The sequence below is a fragment of the Leptidea sinapis genome, chromosome 27 (assembly GCF_905404315.1).
Source record: "Leptidea sinapis chromosome 27, ilLepSina1.1, whole genome shotgun sequence".
NCBI lineage: Eukaryota > Metazoa > Arthropoda > Insecta > Lepidoptera > Pieridae > Leptidea > Leptidea sinapis.
In genome coordinates this window covers 1,469,491-1,490,298 of record NC_066291.1, presented here as the reverse complement: position 1 = coordinate 1,490,298, position 20,808 = coordinate 1,469,491, and the positions used below count along the sequence as shown (strand labels likewise).

Below are 20,808 nucleotides of genomic sequence, written 5' to 3'. Positions count from 1 at the left end.
AAAACAAGCTTACTAAAACCAAAACATATTTTTCTCTATAAAGTTTTGAATTTAAACGTTAAAATATAGCCAAAAATTATATTCACACGAAACAGAAGTGGCAGTGGGCAGGGCACACAGCTTGACGGATACATGGCGGTTGGGGTAGTAAAGTCCTCGAATAGCGACCACGTACCGGAAGACAGTAATGGTAGACCCCCACAAAATTGACCGACGATATTCTGGTCAAGATCGCCGGAATAGGTTGGATGAGGGCAGCGAAGGACCAATCGCCATGGCATTATTGTGTTTCGGTCTGAAGGGCGCTGTAACTAGTGAAATTATTTTGTAAATGAGACTTAACATCTTGTCTCAAGGTAATGAGCGCAATAATTGTAACGCCGCTCAGAATTATTCTTTGGGTGTTTCAAGAATCCTGAGCGGCACTGCATTGTAGGCAGGGCGTATCAATTCCATCAGCTGAGCGTCCTGCTCGTCTCGTCCCTTACTGTTATAAAAAAATATTGTTATTTTGTTTAGTCTATAACTACTTAGATAATTATCACTTCGACATATCACAGGAACATGACATACGCGCTTTTTAAACGGAGAACCAAAGAGTTTGCGTTCATTTCCTTAGTTAAATCAATATTTGTGATAAAATATATATCTGTAGGTGCAGTGCGATTCGCTTTACTTAAAAAGTTTGACATTCGACCTATGGATCAAATCATAAAAATCTCTGTCACCAGCGCCATCTATACGGCACTAACATATCTAATTATGTTCGTCCGAGTGGTGATGTGGCCCTTTATGTGTGCAGTTTCATTTAAATTGGGCTAACGGTTCTACGTGGACATACATACACACATACATTCTCTTTTTACCACAATGATTAAATATTTAAAAAAAATAATCTCAATGATTAAATTTATTTCACAATTAAATCGTTCCTGAAGATCTTAATGCCCAATAACACTTAAATAAGAATGATCAATAGCATACGGGTCACCTGATCACCGCCACTTATACTTGCAACACCAGAGGGTTTACAGGAGCGTTGCCAGCCCTTTAGATGCATTTACGCACAAATTTTGAAGGTCCCTAATTACCTACCTACATGACATCAGTTAGGGAACAGCGCGTAAAGAAGATATACCCACAGTTTTGAACACGTGGAAACCCCGCACGCAATCTAGACGAACAACACACAGCACAAAACGCCAGCTATTATTAATAACTACAGGTTTAGTTTAATTTTTAGTCTCTTATTAGACAAATTTTTGAAAACAAAATTTTATGAACTATGTGGGACTGCAACCCGCGACCTCTCGCATTCCGTGCGAGCGCTCTTACCTACTTAGCCATCCGTTCGTATCGTTGATAAAATCTTGTATGGTTTTTTCAACTCTCAGGTTGTAGCTTCAACTTAATTGTGCAATAAATTTAATTCCAAAAGTGAGGGTTGTCACTTTGAAACAACAAATTATTTAATTCTCAGTCGTCACATTTTTGTTTATATATTTTGCTGTTTCATATTCCCAGCTTAACTACTAAAATTAACATTTGAAGTTTACACGAGCGCTCTAAGGACCAACAACTGTAATTAAAACAGATAAAAATACAAATGAAAAGCCATAATCGTGATAATAAAACTCATAATTCACACGTCAAATATTTGCTGGCGTACATGAAATTCATTAACAAACCCACCTAATGCCCCCCCGGGTCAGGGAGGGGGTGACAAACACCCTGTAATGTGCTACTGTTGAATTGCAAAAATCTCATTATGCTCTAACTGTCGTTATAGGAGTAATTAACTACCTGGCACAGAGGAATACATGGAGTCGGTAGTATAAAACTAATAAGTTGCGGCATAAATTTTTATATGTATTTATGTATGTTTAAGTAAGTATATTGTATTAAATATATCGTTGTCTTGTACCCATTGTACAGGTTATGCCTAGTTTGGGGCAAGATAATTTTGTAAGAGTGTGTCAATTTTATATAAGAAAAAAAATGGAAAGCTTGAAAATTATAATATGTCAAAATGAATATGATCTGGAAAGCAACAATAGTACCTACTGTTGTCATTAAAAATATAAATATTCATTTTGTCTTGTATTACTTTTATGTGAAGTTGAAAAACAGGACTTAGATAATATATTCAATTAATAATATGTCAAGATCGTGGGAAATGGTTTTTAGCCTAGACAGTTACTTGAAATTGTATGTATGCAAAAATTAATATTCAGTGTTTTCATATTATCATTCTTCTTCTTCTTCGTGACACTCGCGGTCGTGGTCATCACGAAGTGACATCATATGAATATTATCATATCATCCCGTTAACTAGAATTCCTTCACACTAGGCCCTTATGAATTCGGCGAAATAAAGCTTTGGTATGAAACGGAAATAGTGGGTGGCGTGGCAATTGCGAAATAATAATATACAAGACGATTCTTGATGGTGACAATGGTAGCCAATGGAGCAGCGGAAGTTGGAACTTACTTGGGTTATTTATATGATAGACATCTAAGATTACTTTTTAATCTAGTGTTGACGTCCATACAAGAGTCAGAAGCTTAAAATACTCTTGTATTATTTTAATATTGGAATTTGACAAGCCATGGTAAAAACCTAATCAGACACAATATATTGATCAGGACCACTCCCTTTTGCAATATGAAATGAAATAAGACAAATGTTCCTAATTTTTCTGTGAATAATTTTTGAAAATGCTACTCCATAGTGCTAGTGTTTGTTTTGTAATTGTGTTTGATGATAACGAGTTTTTTGGCGGCACGCTGGTATCCAACCGCCTGGCTTGTACCAACATGTCCTCGCTTTTGTCTGCTTATCTCTGTATAATATATGTTAGTATAAACTAAGCACTTTACTACAATGGACTATCGATAATTTTTTTCAAATATAATATTTTAACAAAGCCGTACATAAAACATAGAGTTTTAATGCAGGTGAACAAAATCGATCAATCTTTAGTGGAATATGGTACGTAGTTATCTTGTACTTATATTATCTACTGAATTAACTGTTTATATCTTTATTAACAGTGTTCTTGTTTGCTCTCTGTTAAAAATTACATTTTTAGCATATTTTATCTACTGTTCTCTCCTGTCCTCTCAGTATGGGGGTCCCACAAGGGTCTATTCTTGGACCGTTCCTCTTCCTTATCTATAAAAATGATCTTCCTAATCTTATAGAGAAAAAACATACGGAAGTATTGTTTGCGGACGACACTTCACTGATTTTCAAAGTGAAAAGAAACCAAGCTATGTATGACGAAGTGAACGATATTCTATCTGACATCGTGTACTGGTTTAGCGCTAATAACCTTAATTTACCGGCTCTACCAGAGTCGGAGAATCCCTCCCCGACCACCCCAGCTCGGGCTGCCCTTCGTATTCTGGGGAGGGCACAGAACCGTGCATAACCAAGGACAAACAAGGCAGTAACACCACGGCACCCCGCTCCACGATCAACGTGGACTTTTGCAATATCAGGAGAATTCACTCCAATTTAAACGCCGTCCACCACCACCTTGAGACGGCGCAGCCGGTCTTGTGTTTCCGTACAGAGACGCAGATATTCGACCTAGCGATACGTCATACTTAACGTACCCCGAGTACAAAATTGAGCACAATTTTTTGCGTCATGCCGGGGTATGTGTATACGTAAGGGAGGAATCTGCTGTCGCCGTCTCGGCAATTTTGAGGGTAAGGACCTGTCTACTCTCTGGCTCCGCGTAGATTTACAGGACCGCGTCCGCATCTATACGTGTGTATACAGGTCCCATAGTGGTAACGCAGAAACCGATCATCTCATGGGCTGCGTTCAAGTGGCAATTGACGACGTGCTTGCACAGATCCCCTCCGCAGAAATCGTAGTCTTGGGTGATTTCAACGGGCACAATGCCGAATGGCTTGGATCACGTACCACAGACTACGTAGAGCGATCTGTGCATGATTTTGCATTGGCGTATGGTCTGTCCCAATTGGTTGAGTCGCCAACGCGGCTCCCGGATGTGGATAGCCACATGCCGTCATTATTAGATCTTCTACAGACTACACATCCCGATGGTTACCATGTCTTTGTCGACGCCCCTCTCGGAACGTCCGAACATTGCCTGGTCAGGAGTGTAGTGCCTATCCGACGCCCACGTCGCAGACCACCAGCGACCCACCGAGTTTGGCACTACAAGTCAGCAGATTGGGATAGGATGCGTTCCTTTTTTGCATCCTACCCTTGGGGCAGGGTTTGTTTCCCTTTGGATGATCCTAGTGCCTGCGCTGTTGCAGTAGCCGATGTGATGCTACAGGGCATGGATATTTTATACTAAGATCTGTAGTACCGATCGGAGGCAGATCACAGCCCTGGTTAAATGCGTCAGTTAAAGCAGCATCTGACTGCAAAAAACAGGCGTATCGAACTTGGGTTGCGGCGCTGTGCATAAAGGATCCGAACTGCATAGTTCTTAAGAGGAAATACAACCGTGCCTCCAGATTTTTAAAGCGGCAAATCGCCCGTGCACAGTCAAAACACGTCGTCAAAATCGGCGAGCAGCTTTCAAGCTACTCTACCGGAACACGCAAGTTCTGGTCGATGTCGAAAGCTGCTCTTGGTAACTTCAACCAGCCGTCCATGCCGCCGTTGCACATGAGGAATGACACCCTGGCCCATACGGTAAAAGAGAAAGCCGATCTCCTGTGCGCTCTTTTCGCCTCCAACTCGACTTTTGACGAAAAAATACCACCGACCATCCCGCGGTGTCAGAGCTCTATGCCTGAAGTACAGTTCAGACAGAAAACTGTAAGACGTCAAGAAGTCGAGCGGGCCGGATGATATTTCTCCAATCGTGCTTAGAACATGTGTCCCTGAGTTGACGCCGGTGCTAACGCGCTTATTCCGGCACTCTTATTCCAAAAGCGTAGTCCCTGACTCATGGAAGTCAGCCCTTGTCCATCCAATCCAAAAAAAGGAGACAGTTCGGATCCGGCAAACTACAGGCCTATTGCTATTATCTCCCTGCTCTCCAAAATCATGGAGAGCATAATTAGCCGCCAGCTCTTAGTATACCTTGAGGGTCACCAGTTGATCGACGACCTACAATACGGCTTTCGATATGGTCGGTCGGCAGGTGATCTTCTGGTATACCTAACACATAGATGGGCGGCGGCTATTGAAAGCAAGGGGGAAGGCCTAGCAGTTAGCCTGGACATAGCGAAGGCCTTTGATCGTGTGTGGCACAAGGCGCTCCTCTCAAAACTTCCATCATTTGGGCTTCCCGAGAGCTTGTTCAAGTGGACCTCCAGCTTCCTCACTGGGCGCCGCATACAGGTCGTAGTCGACGGATATTGCTCGAACCCGAAGCCCGTGAATGCTGGAGAATGAACCCTGTGTGGTATCTCCCACGCTGTTTCTTCTGCATATCAATATGTTGGACACCTCTAACATACATTGCTATGCAGACGACACCACTGGTGATGCCGTACAAGTCTCTCTCGGGAAATCGTCGACCAGTGCCGGGAGAAACTTGTGTCTTTTATCGAGTCCTCTCTTGAGAAGGTCGCGGAAAGGGGTAAATTGAACCTGGTCCAATTTAACCCCCAGAAGACTCAAGTTTGCGCGTATACCACTAAAAAACCCCCTTTGTCGTATCACCGCTCTTCGACAACACTTCCCTTAAAGCCTAGTCTAGTATAGAAATACTGGGTCTCGTGTGTGGCCATCTGGAGGGCAAAGCCAAATTGGCTTCGAAAAAACTGGGCGTCATTAATAGAGCACGGCAATACTTCAAGCCGGCCCTACACTCGTAATCGTTTGAGCTATGTCGGTGAATTTGGTTCTCCTACGGATCTCATTTCAGATTCGATCTCGCAGGGAAACTCCGAGCATAGCCCTCTCCCTCTTTCTTCCTCGAGCTTTCTCATCAGGCCCATAATATAGCGACCACGTCTGCGCTGGATGAGGGCAGCGCAGCACCGATCGATGATGAGGCAGCTGTCGTTTTACTAACTTAAAAAGAGGATATTCAAAATAAGAAGTAAACACACAGGAATGATTTACTCATTTATTCATTTAATCAAAAGTAAGATCTATAGTTTGATCAAGAACACTTTCTGTTGCTTTATCTTCTTTTCCGACATCTTTGGATGGCGTTTCAACTGGCTTTATAACTAGTGGTATTGTCTTACGTCGTTTCTCTTTTGGAGTATTGCTACTTAAGGTATCTATCCGTGCCTTCTGAAATCAAACGTAGGTATTTACATTATTAACTTAGAAGCGATGAGCCACTTTCATAGGTTACTGTTTATAGGAGTTTATTAAAGTGTGTAAATGTATGTTCATAGTCCTAGCGGAACTCTGAAGGAAGAATTAAGGTATGGAGTTTGTTTTGTCAAATTTTATGATCGGTTCACTGCTATCAACTTCAACTACGACTCTTGTTTATGGCAACTGGGTCACTTTTAGGTTAGCGACCATTACTTCCGATGACTCCTGAAAACAGCACAGTGTATGGCGTATTTGAACAGGTTCTGGCGTACAGTGTTTTGATGTGCACGATGAAATAAACGGACACAAGACAATATGTAGACATCACAAAACATACAGACAATACATTAGAAAGGAAAAAAACAAACGCAGGGGCATTTGAAGAAACAATTTTTACAAAACATTTTTGGTATAATGTGCCTTGTTTCATGATTCACTTATTATTTTACAAACATTAGTGATTTGTCAAAATAAGAGCTGCATGCAATGGTCATTTTACCCGCTGTTGCCAGTAGATAGTGGCAAATGTCTACTACTTTGTATTCGCATGCAAACTAAACAATTATGGTATGAACGAATACATTAATAAACGCAATATAAAGTTTATGTATAAAGAACTAACAGAAACATAGGCAAAACAAATAGAAAAATGTGGGTACCTAAAACGCAATTATGTGAAGAGATATATCATATGTAAAGAGATGATAATAATAAAAAGAGTGGCACAGAGATCACAAGTCTGGGAGCACCTTTGTTGAAATCAGGACAGAAACAGCTTTACAAATAAACTTGGCATCAAGTTATACCTGAGAATAAACTAAGAATATGCAAAGTGTTGGCTGACAACAATGTCAATACAATTACAATTCATATGCCGAAGGACTGGCAGCTCGTGCCACTAAATAAATAAAAAAAATATAATTCTGAAGTTTTCCGAGTGTCAAGCAGCCTTGCAAATAAAAACGGGAAACGTTATACGTCCGAATTAACCAATCATAAGCAAAATGTTAGTTTGTAAACATTTTGCATATTCTTGCTTTATTATCAGGTATAACTATACACAAATAAATTTTGAAAAACAAAATTTTATGAACGATGCGGGATTCAAACCCACGACCTCCGGCGTTCCGTGCCGGAGCCTAACCTGAGAGTTGAACAAAGCTAACAGAATTTTATAACGAGGCGGTACTCGAACGGTTAGCTCAGTTGGTTAGAGCACCAGCACGGAGCGCCGGAGATCGTGGGTTCGAATCACACATCGTTCATAAAATTTTGTTTTTCATATTTTATTTGTGTATTAATCCTAGAAGTGAGGGTTATCACTTTAAAAACATAACATATTGATTAGGTATAACTATATTGTTACACTAAAATATTGTTACTTTTCGAAATGATAGTGTAGGACGTAGGATTTTTAAATCACTTATTGAGAGTGATTACATGCCACACATTAGGAGAAGGATACTTCCTAAGAAGAACGGACCCAAGCAATTCGGCGACATATTTCTTTTTAAGATAGTTTGTGAATTTAATTTAAATTACCCGTAAACTGAGAGTATCGTGGTCGACGGCCGAATATCATTAGTTATTAACACACTAGTTACACGTGGCCACATCAATTACATTATGATTTTCACTTGAAAACAGCATGTGCATAAATAACACTTTCCATCATGCGGACTGTTAGTCATTCAGAATCGAATTTAAATTAAAATTGCCTATTAATAACTGCTAACCAATAATATTTCATGTAATTTACATTACTAAGCAGCGTGTTTATAGTTTACTATCTCATACATTTAAAATCATGTGGTGTTGGGAAAATATTTGGCGACTACTGTGTTTCGAGTAGGTAGGTTATATTCAGAAAGTAACGTTATTAACCCCTGACCCCTCTAAATATTCTCCTAAGTACCTAATGGAAGTTTTAGGTGTATATTTTTAGGGTTCCGTAGCTAAATGGCAAAAAACGAAACCCTTATAGATTCGTCATGTCTGTCTGTATGTCCGTTCGTCACAGGCACTTTTTTCCGAAACTATATACTGTTGAAACTTGGCAAGTAGATGTATTCTGTGAATTGTGTATTAAGGTTTTCACACAAAAATAGAAAATAAATACTTAGAACTGAATCTCAAAAACTTACATACAATCATGCGCAGCTAATATAGATCACATTAAAAAAAGATTGAGTTTCTTGCGCCCGTTCTTTTCCTGAGGTAGGTCTCATGGCATAAAATGCATTTAATTTCTCAAAATTTATTCCTTTAGAATTCTTTTTGATATCATTACTAATATACTAGATACTATTTTCGATTCGGAAACAAATAGTGCTCTGAGAGAGAAGAAGCGGCGCAAGAAACTCTCAGAGCATTTTTTACGCTCATTTTAATATAATATACAACATTGTACTCTCATTGCTATTTCTATAAGATAATTATAATCTAGTCCCAGGCTGCCTGATCACTTGGATATTCAGCTGTGGAGTAGTCTATCATAAATGACAAAAACAGAGTCATGAAAAAATCCATCTTGGTACTGCTGCTTAGAGCAGGCACATGTCTTACCAGAGATTTGTTTCTGCGCACCAATAATTTCACGTCTTCTGCATTAACTGTTGAACGTTTTGCATGCCTGTAACATAGATAAATTACCAGCAGAATTGTACATACACTACCAAGGGGACAATGGAACATATTCCTACGAGGGTACGTTTGAGGGCGTCAACTTGCTAGCATCTAGTCGTTGGTTCGATTCACATGTTTATAATAATATACGCACAATGTCCAGAGGAAATAAATATTATAAGCTTCCTAAAATTATAATTCACAGTTTTAAAATTTTAAATCACTTACTGAACTACAACCCAAAATCTAACACCCTATCGAAAATGCATGCTGATACAGATAGCATACAGATCAGAGAACATTTTTCAATAAAAAATCATTACAAAATTTATTAATGTGTGGTATTAAGAAAGTGTCTGATATTAATATCTACCACATAAACATTTTAACAATTAATAGCCTTTAAAAATAGGTAATGAAATATTGTACTCAATTTAAGGACTGTATCAAATTTAAGGACTCGTTCTAGCAGTACGGAAAAGTGTGCTTTAAGACAAAATTAGTTATCCAATTACAGCACTAAAGCTCACTATGCTGTATAATGTTCAAAATTGAATGCTCCAACTTCAGCAACGCTTCACACACAGAACAGAAAAAAAAACTACTAGAAGTGGCATCATGTCATTTTACTATGGAAACCGATGTCGCCAAACTCACACTACACACAAATATGTACACACACTTAATTCCGGCTTTATGATAGGCCTAAATTCACAATGACGAAAAGACATAACTACAAATTTATTTACATCAATTTCGAAGTTAATACAATCACGCTGATCTCATATTCTTAAAGTGAATATGACAACCTCAGAACTTTTTCCTAAATTGCGAGAAATCTTTATATATATAATTCTTGTGTGCGTGTGTATGTCACTGAACTCCTCGTAGACGGCTGGACCGATTCTAATGAAACTTTCTGTGTGTATTCAGGTGGATTCGAGAATGGTTTAGATTCACAATTGAACTACCTCCTAAACGGCTGGACCGATTTTGATGATATTTTTGTGTGTTCCAGTGAATTTGAGATTGGTGTGTGTCTTCAGGTGGATTCGAAAATGGTTTAGATTCACAATTAAACTACCTCCTAAACGGCTGGACTGATTTTGATGACTTTTTTGTTTGTTTCAGTGAATTTGAGATTGGTTTAGATTCTCAATTCCGCCCATATAATATAATTCTCCTGCTCATGTGTATGTTAGTGAACTGATCCTAACGGCTGGACCGATTTTTCAAATTTAAAACATGTGTACAGGACAACGTTTGTTGGGTCCACTAGTAACATATAAATCTTGAAATAATAGGAATTCTGTAACGTGAATGTTGTACGAAAATCAATAAACATATCGATAAGTAAGTGAAAAGTAGAAATGATGTAATCAGGGTTGATAAAGTATTTTACCGATAATGTAACTCCTAAGCTAAAATAATAACAGTCCAATATTTTTTTCTTAGACATAGTTTTATTTAAAAGGATGGACAATATTTAGCTCAATTCAATTTAAATCAAGACAGCGTACAGAAATAGTCTTGAAAAGATACAATATCAATATCATATTTACTTGTGAATACAAGCATAAAGCATAGTTTTTCTATAAGTATTCATCGTTATTCTGTATAAACCCAGGGGCCAGTAAGACATGAGATTTTATAAACCGCACTGCTTCCATACGTAATGCGCGTGCGGAAAGAACATTTCCAAAAAAAGCAGTAACGAATGATTAATAAAAAGAGAAGCTATAAGGACTGACGAAGTATTAATAATTTTGTTAGACTTATGATATATGATATTTTATATTATGACTAGCTGACCCGGCAAACGTTGTTTTGCCATATAAAGTATAATTCACGCGATAGTTTCATAAGTAATAAAATATTGCCTATATTATAGCCTGTACATCATTTTGTTCTATTGTCAATAGTTTTTGCAGCGCACGCAAAAATAGGTTTTCGATTGTACACCTTGTGTTACAAAATAGCAATTTTATTACGGATCCCTAATTTTGAAAAAATAAACATAGCCTATAGCCTTCCTCGATAAATGGACTACCCAACACTGAAAGAATCATTCAAATCGGACCAGTAGTACCAGAGATTAGCGCGTTCAAACAAACAAACAAACAGCTTTATAATATTAGTATAGATGTACATATGCTACAATGATTGCATACATTCCCAGAATTCATGGTTTTCGGTCTATTTTTTACAATTCTATGACGTATTTCCTTTACTCAACCTTATCGGTGGAACCTCAATATATGTCAAATATTAAAATTTAATTAGAAAAACTGTTTGTCTATATTTCTAAAATTAACGCTTATATAGTTTAACTGGAATCTTACACATATTTGTTTAATTATAATTAGCTGTACCTAAGAGACAATTAAAACTATTAATTTGAATTCCTCGTAGTCTCTCTTGTACACAATTACCACAACCATATACCATTTTGCTTACTTACACTCTTATCGCATGATGCATGGAAAAGAGCAATACTTAAATGCAATTTATAAAGATAAAATTTATTTTGATAAAATTATATCGATATATACATGCATGCACTTGTTGAGTAGCAAGAAATTTGTTTTGTTTACATTAGTTAATCTAACATAAGTAACATCGATTAAACGTAAAGGTAAATGAATCATACGTCGTAATGTTATGGTTCATTTTTAATTGTATATTTTGCATAACACATAAATAATATTAATTGTATTTAAATCATAAAATTTTGACTACCGATGATTGGATATCCCTTTGTTGGACATATTTTTATTGCGGCTATGATTTATACAGTCCAAATGGCACAATAAGGCATATTTGTATTTTTTTAAAAGATAATTATGGTTCACTTTACATCAAATGACTGGTCTTACTTGAGCCTCGAGTAGGTACATCTGTACACAATAGTGGTGGCAGGGTAACGCCACATGCCACTTCCACTAGTTTTTTCTGTTCCGTGGCTTCACACAATCGAGCACTGTCAAAAGTATCTTACTTAAGTAAGTACTTCCGCGTAATGCGTGCAATCGAAACACCAACTCAGTGGCAGAAAGCTAGCAAGTTTTTCTTTAAGGCCACTATCCTAAGATATCGCTAAAATATTTGAAACCATTTCTTAACGGTTTAAATAAAGCATTTATTTTACAAAAAATAATTATATGTCTACAAAATATGATACATTATTCTACATTTCTATCTTTAATAGAAATTGCGAAAAAAGTTAATCATTCAATCTAGATAAAAATTGCATGAAAAATTATTGACGACCTATATAGACACTGGGCTATATAACCACTGGGTTAGTGACCCTGCCTACTGCGCTAGAGGTCCCGGGTTTGAGTACCATTAGATGCAAACATTTATATGATGAATATGGATGTTTGTTTCCGAGTCATGGATGTGTATATGTATTTATGTATGTTTAAGTAAGTATATTGTATTAAATATATCATTGTCTTGTACCCATTGTACAGCTATGCCTAGTTTGGCGCAAGATAATTTGTATCGAAGTGTGTCAATATTATATTATGGCGATGAAGGCCGTTGCCTTATTGATCGAAATTTTATATATGTATATTATCGTTAGTAATATTAGTTATTGTTGAATTGTTTAATATTGTTGGAAATACTAAAATAATTCTGACTTTGTATTTACTATTTTTTATATTCCACATTTAAAATGTTATACATGTCATTATAGAATTCGAAACCAAAAATAAATGCATTTTACAGAAACATACTTTTGTCAACATTGCAATGGCTTGATCGAATTGTTTAGTTGGTGGTATGACTATGTATGAAAACTAATTCATGTTCAAACTAAGCACAGAACAATTCGCCATTGTGCGACACTGAGTCGTATTATGTTGTATTTTGTCCTAAGTCGTGGGTCCACTATAAGAGCGCATTCGCACTACGCGACGTCCAATCAGAGTCCGATACGTACCCGTGAAAATACGGTCCGAAGTAGTCGTAGTCTCAAGTATCGTTTAAAATTAGGCAGCTAAATAACGGCTAAGTGGTTAAATCAGCTAAATGAAATAATTTTTAACTGTTAGAAATATAATGATACAAATGTACATGTCTTTTAATAAAAATCATATAATTATATTATATTGTCCCAATTAAGCGTCCTGAAATTGACGCCGATTGAAAGGACTCATGATCAAAGTCGTAAATGCTCTGCTGTGGCGTAAAATTCCGTATGCCAGAAAATGGACCTGAATTGCTTGGAATTGGATCAGAAACCTGACTAGTGCGTAAGCAATAACCGAATTGGGTCCGAGATTTCTAGATCTATATTTTCACGGGTACGGATCGGACTCTGATCGGACGTAGTGCGAAAGCGCTCTAACTCTCCAAATCGAACCTAAACTGAATAAAGTTTTACATTGCTGCTTATTGGCCAAGAATATTTTGAACGACTATAGTGATGCGGCAATGTAGCACTAGCATAGATATAGCAGTCGAAACTTGTTATGTTGTAATATGTAGCACGTTCCATATTTCGGCTTTGTTTTTTACGACATGCACTGTCTATATGTAGGTACATAGGTACGTAGGTAGGTACCTATAGAATGTCTTTGTACTGTTATATACAATGATTTTATTATTCTGTTGTATTTATTTGTACCTAATACATTTTACAATACTATTTTCTTCGATTAACGCGAGTGTTACACATTTAAATAAAACACTTTTAAAGGATTAAAACGCGGGCCACTGAAACGGGACTGGGTGAGTGGGACCCTGAAATCGAGACCTGAAAAGGACTTGAAACGTCGAGTTAACTTAAATAAAAATATCTTTTACGCAAAAATCTAAATTTAAAACACAGTTACAAGTACACGCGTTGTGATCCTTTTAAACTGTTTTATTTAAACATGTTACAATATTTATCGTTAGCTTTCCGCACTTCTTCAATATTATGTAAACATTCAATCTACCACATCACAAAATTCCGAGCACGTATTGTAGGTACTTTAAAAGGAGTACAAAGATTAATTACATCTTTTCTCCACGTAATTGTAAACTTACTTAGCAAAGGCTTCCAAGTCACTTCCATACACAACAAGTTTTTTAAGTACGAGCTCCGCTATTATTTCCATGGCCGGTTTTGTGATTTCCAAACCAACGAAATGGCAGGTTTCTGAACAAATGGCGCGAACATCTCTATGGAGGCCGGCTTGCGCTTTCTGGAAATAGCCAACAAGGACATATAAACAAAACTTGTATGAGTAGTCACTAAGTATCTATATGTATTGGTTTTTTTTAATGAAAATAAGGGCTGAGACGAGCACGGCGTTCAGCTGATGGTAATTAATACGCCCTACCCATTACAATGCAGTGCCACGCAGGATTCTTAAAAAACCCAAAAATTCTGAGTAGCACTACAATTGCGCTCGTAGGCTTGAGACATAAGATGTTATGTCTCATTTGGCTAGTAATTTCACTAGCCACGGCGCCCTTCAGACCGCTTACACATTACTGCTTGACGGCAGAAATAGGCGCCGTTGTGGTACCCATAATCTAGCCGGCATCCTGTGCAAACAAGCCTCCTAAAAGAGAAAGCAATTGTGCAAATCCTCCGGTACCTAATCTAATATACCACCTAAGGTACCTTGTCGACAACGCTCCTGTGATTCTTTTGGTGTTGCAAGAGTATTTGAGCAGCGGTGATAGCACACTCAGTTCTTGTAATATTTGGAATACATCTTCATATAGTGAAAAATTATAATTAAAAAATTAAGACCACTCAGTTGATCACATGATACCTATAAAGAAAAGCAATGGATTTTCTTGTGGTAAGTAAGCCTTTAGATTGATCTACAACATTAAATATTCAAAATAGGATTCTAACATCACCCATTCGAAACCACTATCCATACGCTTTCGAACGCCTCGGACCACAGAAGAAAGAGCGCAAGAAAGTGCAGGCCTTTTTTTAATTTATTATAATTCATTAAAGTAGGTTGGTGAAAAAGTTTCTGCACATTTCATCATATGAAAACTTGAAACAATACTGTAGACCAGACGAGCAGGACGTTCAGCTGGAGGTAATTGATACGCCCTGGCCTACAATGCAGTGCGGCTCAGGATTCTTGAAAGACTCAAAAATTCTGAGCGGCACAACAATTGCGCTCGTCACCTTGAGACAAGATGTTAAGTCTCATTTGCCCTGTAATTTTACTAGTTACGGCGCCCTTCAGAACCGAAACACAATAACGTTTACACATTACTGCTTCACGTCAGAAATAGGCGCCGATGTGCTATCTATAATCTAGTGAAATGATCCGGTTGGTGTAGACATGTTGATTTTAGAATCTCACGTTATTGCGACTCCATGGTTCTGACCGGCGGTAAATAAACTCTTATCGAATTCCATTTCAAACCCTATATAGGTCCATATAAAGCATCAACTTATTGCGAGTTAACCCGAGTTTTGCCAGTCCTTTAACCATAACTTCTTCCAGACGTTCTTGTCTGCATGAACCACTTCGCTCTCTCACTCTCTCTTCTATCAATAAGGATTGTAAGCGGTTGAGAGCATTGTAACATTCACTAAGGCGTAACGCCTTAGGTAACACATTAGGTATAATAATACCACAATATGGGTATTGTTTATTATAGTCGTGATTGCTTTTAAAGAATTTGAGAACATAGTGGTATAGTTGAGATCAAATACCTTTAATTAATATTAAACAAAAATAAGAAAAACACCAAGGTATTTTTAATTCATTTTATTTCGACTATTTTTTTAATCTATTGATAATCCATTTTCAACATGATCACATCTAAACAGGTACAGACAGCATATTAAGCTACTAAAGACAAAAATATACTTAATGTAAACACTTAACCAACAGTAATCATAGTTGATTACACAAATTAACTTGCCCCAAATTAGGCATAGCTTGTGCTATGGGTTGCAAGACAACAATATATTTAATACAATATATATACTTAAACATACATAAATACAAATAAACATCCATGACTCGGAAACAAACATCCATATTGATCATACAAATGTTTGCACCTTACCGGGATTCGAACCCGGAACCTCTAGCTTAGTAGGTAGGGTCGCTAACCACTCGGCTGTATAGGTTGTAGGTAATTATTATCTCTCCGTTAAAGTTGATGTGAATAATAAGCAGTTAATAAAATCCCTTCTGTCCATCTATTTATAACCTTCAATAGCACAATATGGCTGATGTTGGTCAGCTGTTTCTTGTTTGACGTTTGTTTTTCAGTGCCAGTCATTTTATTGATATGCTTTATATTAGCTTCACTTGCATGTTTGTATGTGTGTTTGTATCTGACTCCTTTAGACGCAATTTTGACCCACTTTAAATGGCCAGATTTCATTCAAACTTTGTAGATTTATCGAGGACCGATGGATAATTTGATAAGATTATTCCATTATGCAATTTGCTAAGATTTTTGTCAATTTATATAATTTTTATCTATAGTCGATACGGCAGGAATTGATGTTAAAGTACATAATAGTTTTAAAAATACGCTATTATAGAAAATTTAACTAAATAATGAAAAATAAATAACCGTTAAAAAAACTAAAAAGCACGCTTTATATAAAATTCAACAAAAAAATTTGAAAATTAATATTAATAAATTGAAAATGGTGTAAAAAAAATGTAGCTATCTATTTTTTAGTTGAATTTTATATAAAGCGTTCTTTTTTTTTTTTTAACTATTATAATATTATGCTGTTTACATTAGCGCGTTAAAAAGTGAGGTCAATGGTGAAATAATTCCGATTGGTGTTAAGGTAAGTACCTACACAAATTGTAAGTCTGACTTGAAATCAAGTTCAAATTAAAAAATAACAAACTCATGTCTAATAACATAAGGAAATCAGGCATGTGTGATTTTGTCGGGTATATCATACACAATATAAGGTTGTGTGTGTGACAATTGCTCACAATAATTTTGTTGATATAATGTATACATACATATTTACTAGCCGACCCGACAGACGTTGTCCTGTACACATCTTTAATTCGAAAACTTCAAACTTTTGTGAATAAGGTGTAACAAATCTTGACCGTTTAGGTTGAGTTCAATCACTAACACATGGCAGAAAAATTATATATAGATTGAATTGAGAATCTAAGCCATTCTCGAATTAACTGAAACACAGAAAAAATCATCTGAATCGGTCCAGCCGTTCAGGTTGACTACACTAACATACACATGGCATGGCAAGAATCAGTGATGGATTAACGCATAGGCCCGTGAGGACCGGGCCTAGGGCGGCACGATTTGGGGGGGCGGCAAAATTTTCAGAATTTTAAAATTTAAGAGCCGAAGAAATATACCAAAAATTTATTTTTAAATTGCCTATGTTTTTTTTACGAATTTATTAAAAAAAAATCTAAGGACTATAATATACTTAAGTAATTTTTTTATTGACTTTTCAATTTGAGGGTGCATTATTAATATTCTGATGGAATCAATTATAGTCTAACTATCGAATGTTATTAAAAAAAATTGATAAGCTTCGTTTCGAATTACCAAATAACTTTTCACATTTGTATCTTTGATGAGATTACTCTTACATATAAGAATATAAAGCATTTAAAATTACTTTTTGTTTTTTAAGTATCCGCTTTTTCTTTGAAAATCGAAGAATTCCTAGGAAGCTATTCTGAGTAGTTTCAGCATGACGTCCCGTCGTGTGTAAACAAAATTTTTGTCGTACGATATCTCAAGAACGAATCAACCGATTGAGATCCGCGACTCGGCGTTCGAAACGGTTAACCAAGACTTTGATCTGATTAGTTTTTCTTGCGTCAATCGATCGAACGGTTTCAAGGATATTCAAAAAAAGTATTGAAAAAGAAATTATTATTCGTTTTTCTGAAATAACTTTGTAATTTCGCAACCAATCGATTTCAAAACTTACGTATGTTTTTTTGTGCATTAAAAATTGCACCGAATGCCGCTAAGCCAATCAAAACCACGCATTCAAAATATATCGCAATTTAAAATTTTATAAAATAACGTTTACTTCGAATAAGTCTCGAGTTTTTGCGAGCTCAAAGAGTTCAGAAAATAAATATTTTGAGCTCGAAGAGCCCATTAACTTTGAGGGATATTTTGGAGCGCTTTGAGCTCGAAAATAGCGGGAATTGTAGGGATGACCAGGGTCACCGGTTTCCAGTATTTTCATTTTAATTTCGGTGTTGGATAAAAATATGTATGAATTAACTATATGTATGCATTCATTTGAAATTCGAAACTTTTTTTGTTATAGAAGTAAATTCTCTAATACAAAATAAATCCTATTTATTCCATATTAAATGAAAAAAAAATGAAAATAAGTCACAAAATAAAGAAAATTTATTTTTTATCTTACTCAAAAAAAAAAAAAAATTTATAGCTGCAAAAATGTTGAACTATATTCTTAAATTTCAACAAATTTATGAAATTCTGAGGCAAGAGTTTGTTGTTATAAAATTTTATCAAACTTAAGTGAATATAATGTTGATACACATACATTATAGTGATGTGTGTAATATAGCTATATTTATTCAATGTGTTATTATCAGAAGTATAAATAAAAAAAAATCTATTCCAACTAATATTTTTCAGGAGAAAACTTTTTTTCCACCTTGAAAAGGGTTAAATCTTATTTAAGCGCAAATATGGGCCAAGATAGACTTAATGCTTTGGCATTACTGTCTATTAAATCTCAACTAGTTCAAGAAATTGATTACGATGACATAGTAATCAAAATCTTTTGCTCGGAAAAAAGCCAGGAAGAAGAAATTTACAAATTGAGCAATGCATTATAATTTGAAAAAATACTTATTATTGTTTATTATGATCGCTAGAGTTTAATAAAAAAATGTATTATTTAATAATTATATTTGAATAAAAAAAAGAGCACTCTCTAATGCTTCGCATTATGGGTCGTATAAAAAATAGAAGCTATATTTTAATAACAATTGTGAACCAAAATATATAGAATTTTATTGATCAAAAAGGGCGGCATATCAGACAGGGCCTAGGGCGGCAATAAGCATAATCCGCCACTGGCAAGAATTATATAATATAGACTGAGTTGAGGATCTACACGCACAGAAAAAAATCATCAAAATCTTCTCGACGGAAAATTTCATTCATATTGGTCCAGCCAAAAGGCTTAAAAAAGTAAAAAAATAAAATTGCAAGTCTTTAGACAAACTGTATTGTCAAAGTGTTGTTAGTACTACAACAATTGTAGTAGACAAATTATTTGTCTGTTAACAGATAACACCATTGGTTAATTAAACCTTTGGTGTACCTATAAATTGATAATTAAATATGGCTACATTTATTAGTGTTGTGCCGCTGCGGCTGTTAAAATCGATTGTTATTGATCATTTATACGTCTAGATGTCTATCTAACAGTCTTGTGACAGCTGTCAACGTCGAAAACAATGAGCTTGACAGTTAAACTCTATTTTGAACAATGCACGCACACTAACGCAAAGTGACACACAAATCGCGAGTGTAAGGCGTAGCTTGTCACGCACACTAGAGTAATAAACCTGGCCTGTTTTCATCGGTTGTCTAGCAGCAGAAGGCAGTATCTAGACGTTTAAATTATTTCAGTTATCGACGGAATATGGGAATAGTATTACATTATCGACTTTTTTAGGTCGACAAGTGGAATCTTTTCATTAAACCATGGTATTTGCTACAACATGTGAATTTTATTATGAATAAAACGGTAAGTATACGATACCAAAAATAGGTTACAAATCGTATTCAATCTTGAAAGTAGTAAGTAAATAAGTCTAAAAATATATTTTAAATTTTCATAGGAATGATAAGTCTTGTTTATTTAACAGGGGAAACCCTAAATATCTAAATAAGAAGTACTATAAATGTTATTAAGTGCTAAATCCTTGTGGGGACTAATGACGAATGAAGCATATATACATTACATTGCTTAGTATGCTTACAACCCCCCGGATGTCCGACTACATCAGGGGCAGCAATGGTAAGCAAAATGACGGCAATACGAATAAATTACTAATCTCATAGTGAAGAATCGCTACATATTTTATTTAAAAATACACTCACTGATGAAATGTAATACTTTGACTAGTATAGTTGCAGTTTATGAAAGAGTTTCTACAGTTAAATTCACTAGATTTAAGATCTGTTTCACATCTGCCGTACAAGACTGCAAATAATCCTGTGTATTAAATTTGCTAAATTGTTATTTGGACGTTATTCCAGAAAAGCGTTCCAAACCACAATCATGTCGAAATTGAGTTAATAACACAAAAGTGGTCACGTGATAAAAAATGGCAGACCTACTGTCACTCTCTAAATGACATCATGACTTAGTAGCCCAACTCACATGTATGGAACACACTAATATTTATTAAATTTTAAACATGAATTCCTTAAAATGTGATTAATGTGGCTTGGAACCTTTTTAAGGAACAAAGTCCATTTGCTCTATTCTTCGACTTCACACTGTGCCTACAAACAGTACCCTCAAAGCAATCCCTAACAAACTCCATGTTGAACAACATATCAATACTGTGAATTCAATTTCAAATATAATATTTTTAATCCAGACACTAGACACTTTGACTTTGATAACTCACCTTATCCATACACGCTGTCTGTCAATGGGACGACGTATAGCTTACCAGCGATAGAAGTTTATATGAACATTGATATTCACGAGTCCCAATATAAGGCGATAAGAATGATATCGGGTATATTGGGACAGCTTCAGATTATTGACAGCTAATTACTGACAGTAGAAGGTAGTATTTTATCTTTATCTGTAGATAGTATATTGGGAACGGACGTTAATATCACTTAATAATTTAACTGTTCTTATAATGTAAATAGATTTATAATATTCTTAAAAGCTC

General features: G+C 35.9%; 1 protein-coding gene across 1 annotated transcript; it reads right to left on the bottom strand.

Moving 5' to 3' along the window:
- Positions 1-6,057: 6,057 nt before the first annotated feature.
- Positions 6,058-20,730, bottom strand: LOC126972882 (centromere protein S-like). The gene is made up of 4 exons (XM_050819995.1): positions 20,533-20,730; positions 13,940-14,097; positions 8,840-8,906; positions 6,058-6,244 (listed from the first exon to the last, which is right to left on the bottom strand). Exons 1-4 carry the CDS (start codon positions 20,539-20,541, stop codon positions 6,080-6,082), a joined length of 399 nt encoding a protein of 132 aa, XP_050675952.1. The 5' UTR covers positions 20,542-20,730; the 3' UTR covers positions 6,058-6,079.
- Between the last annotated feature and the right edge of the window lie 78 nt (positions 20,731-20,808).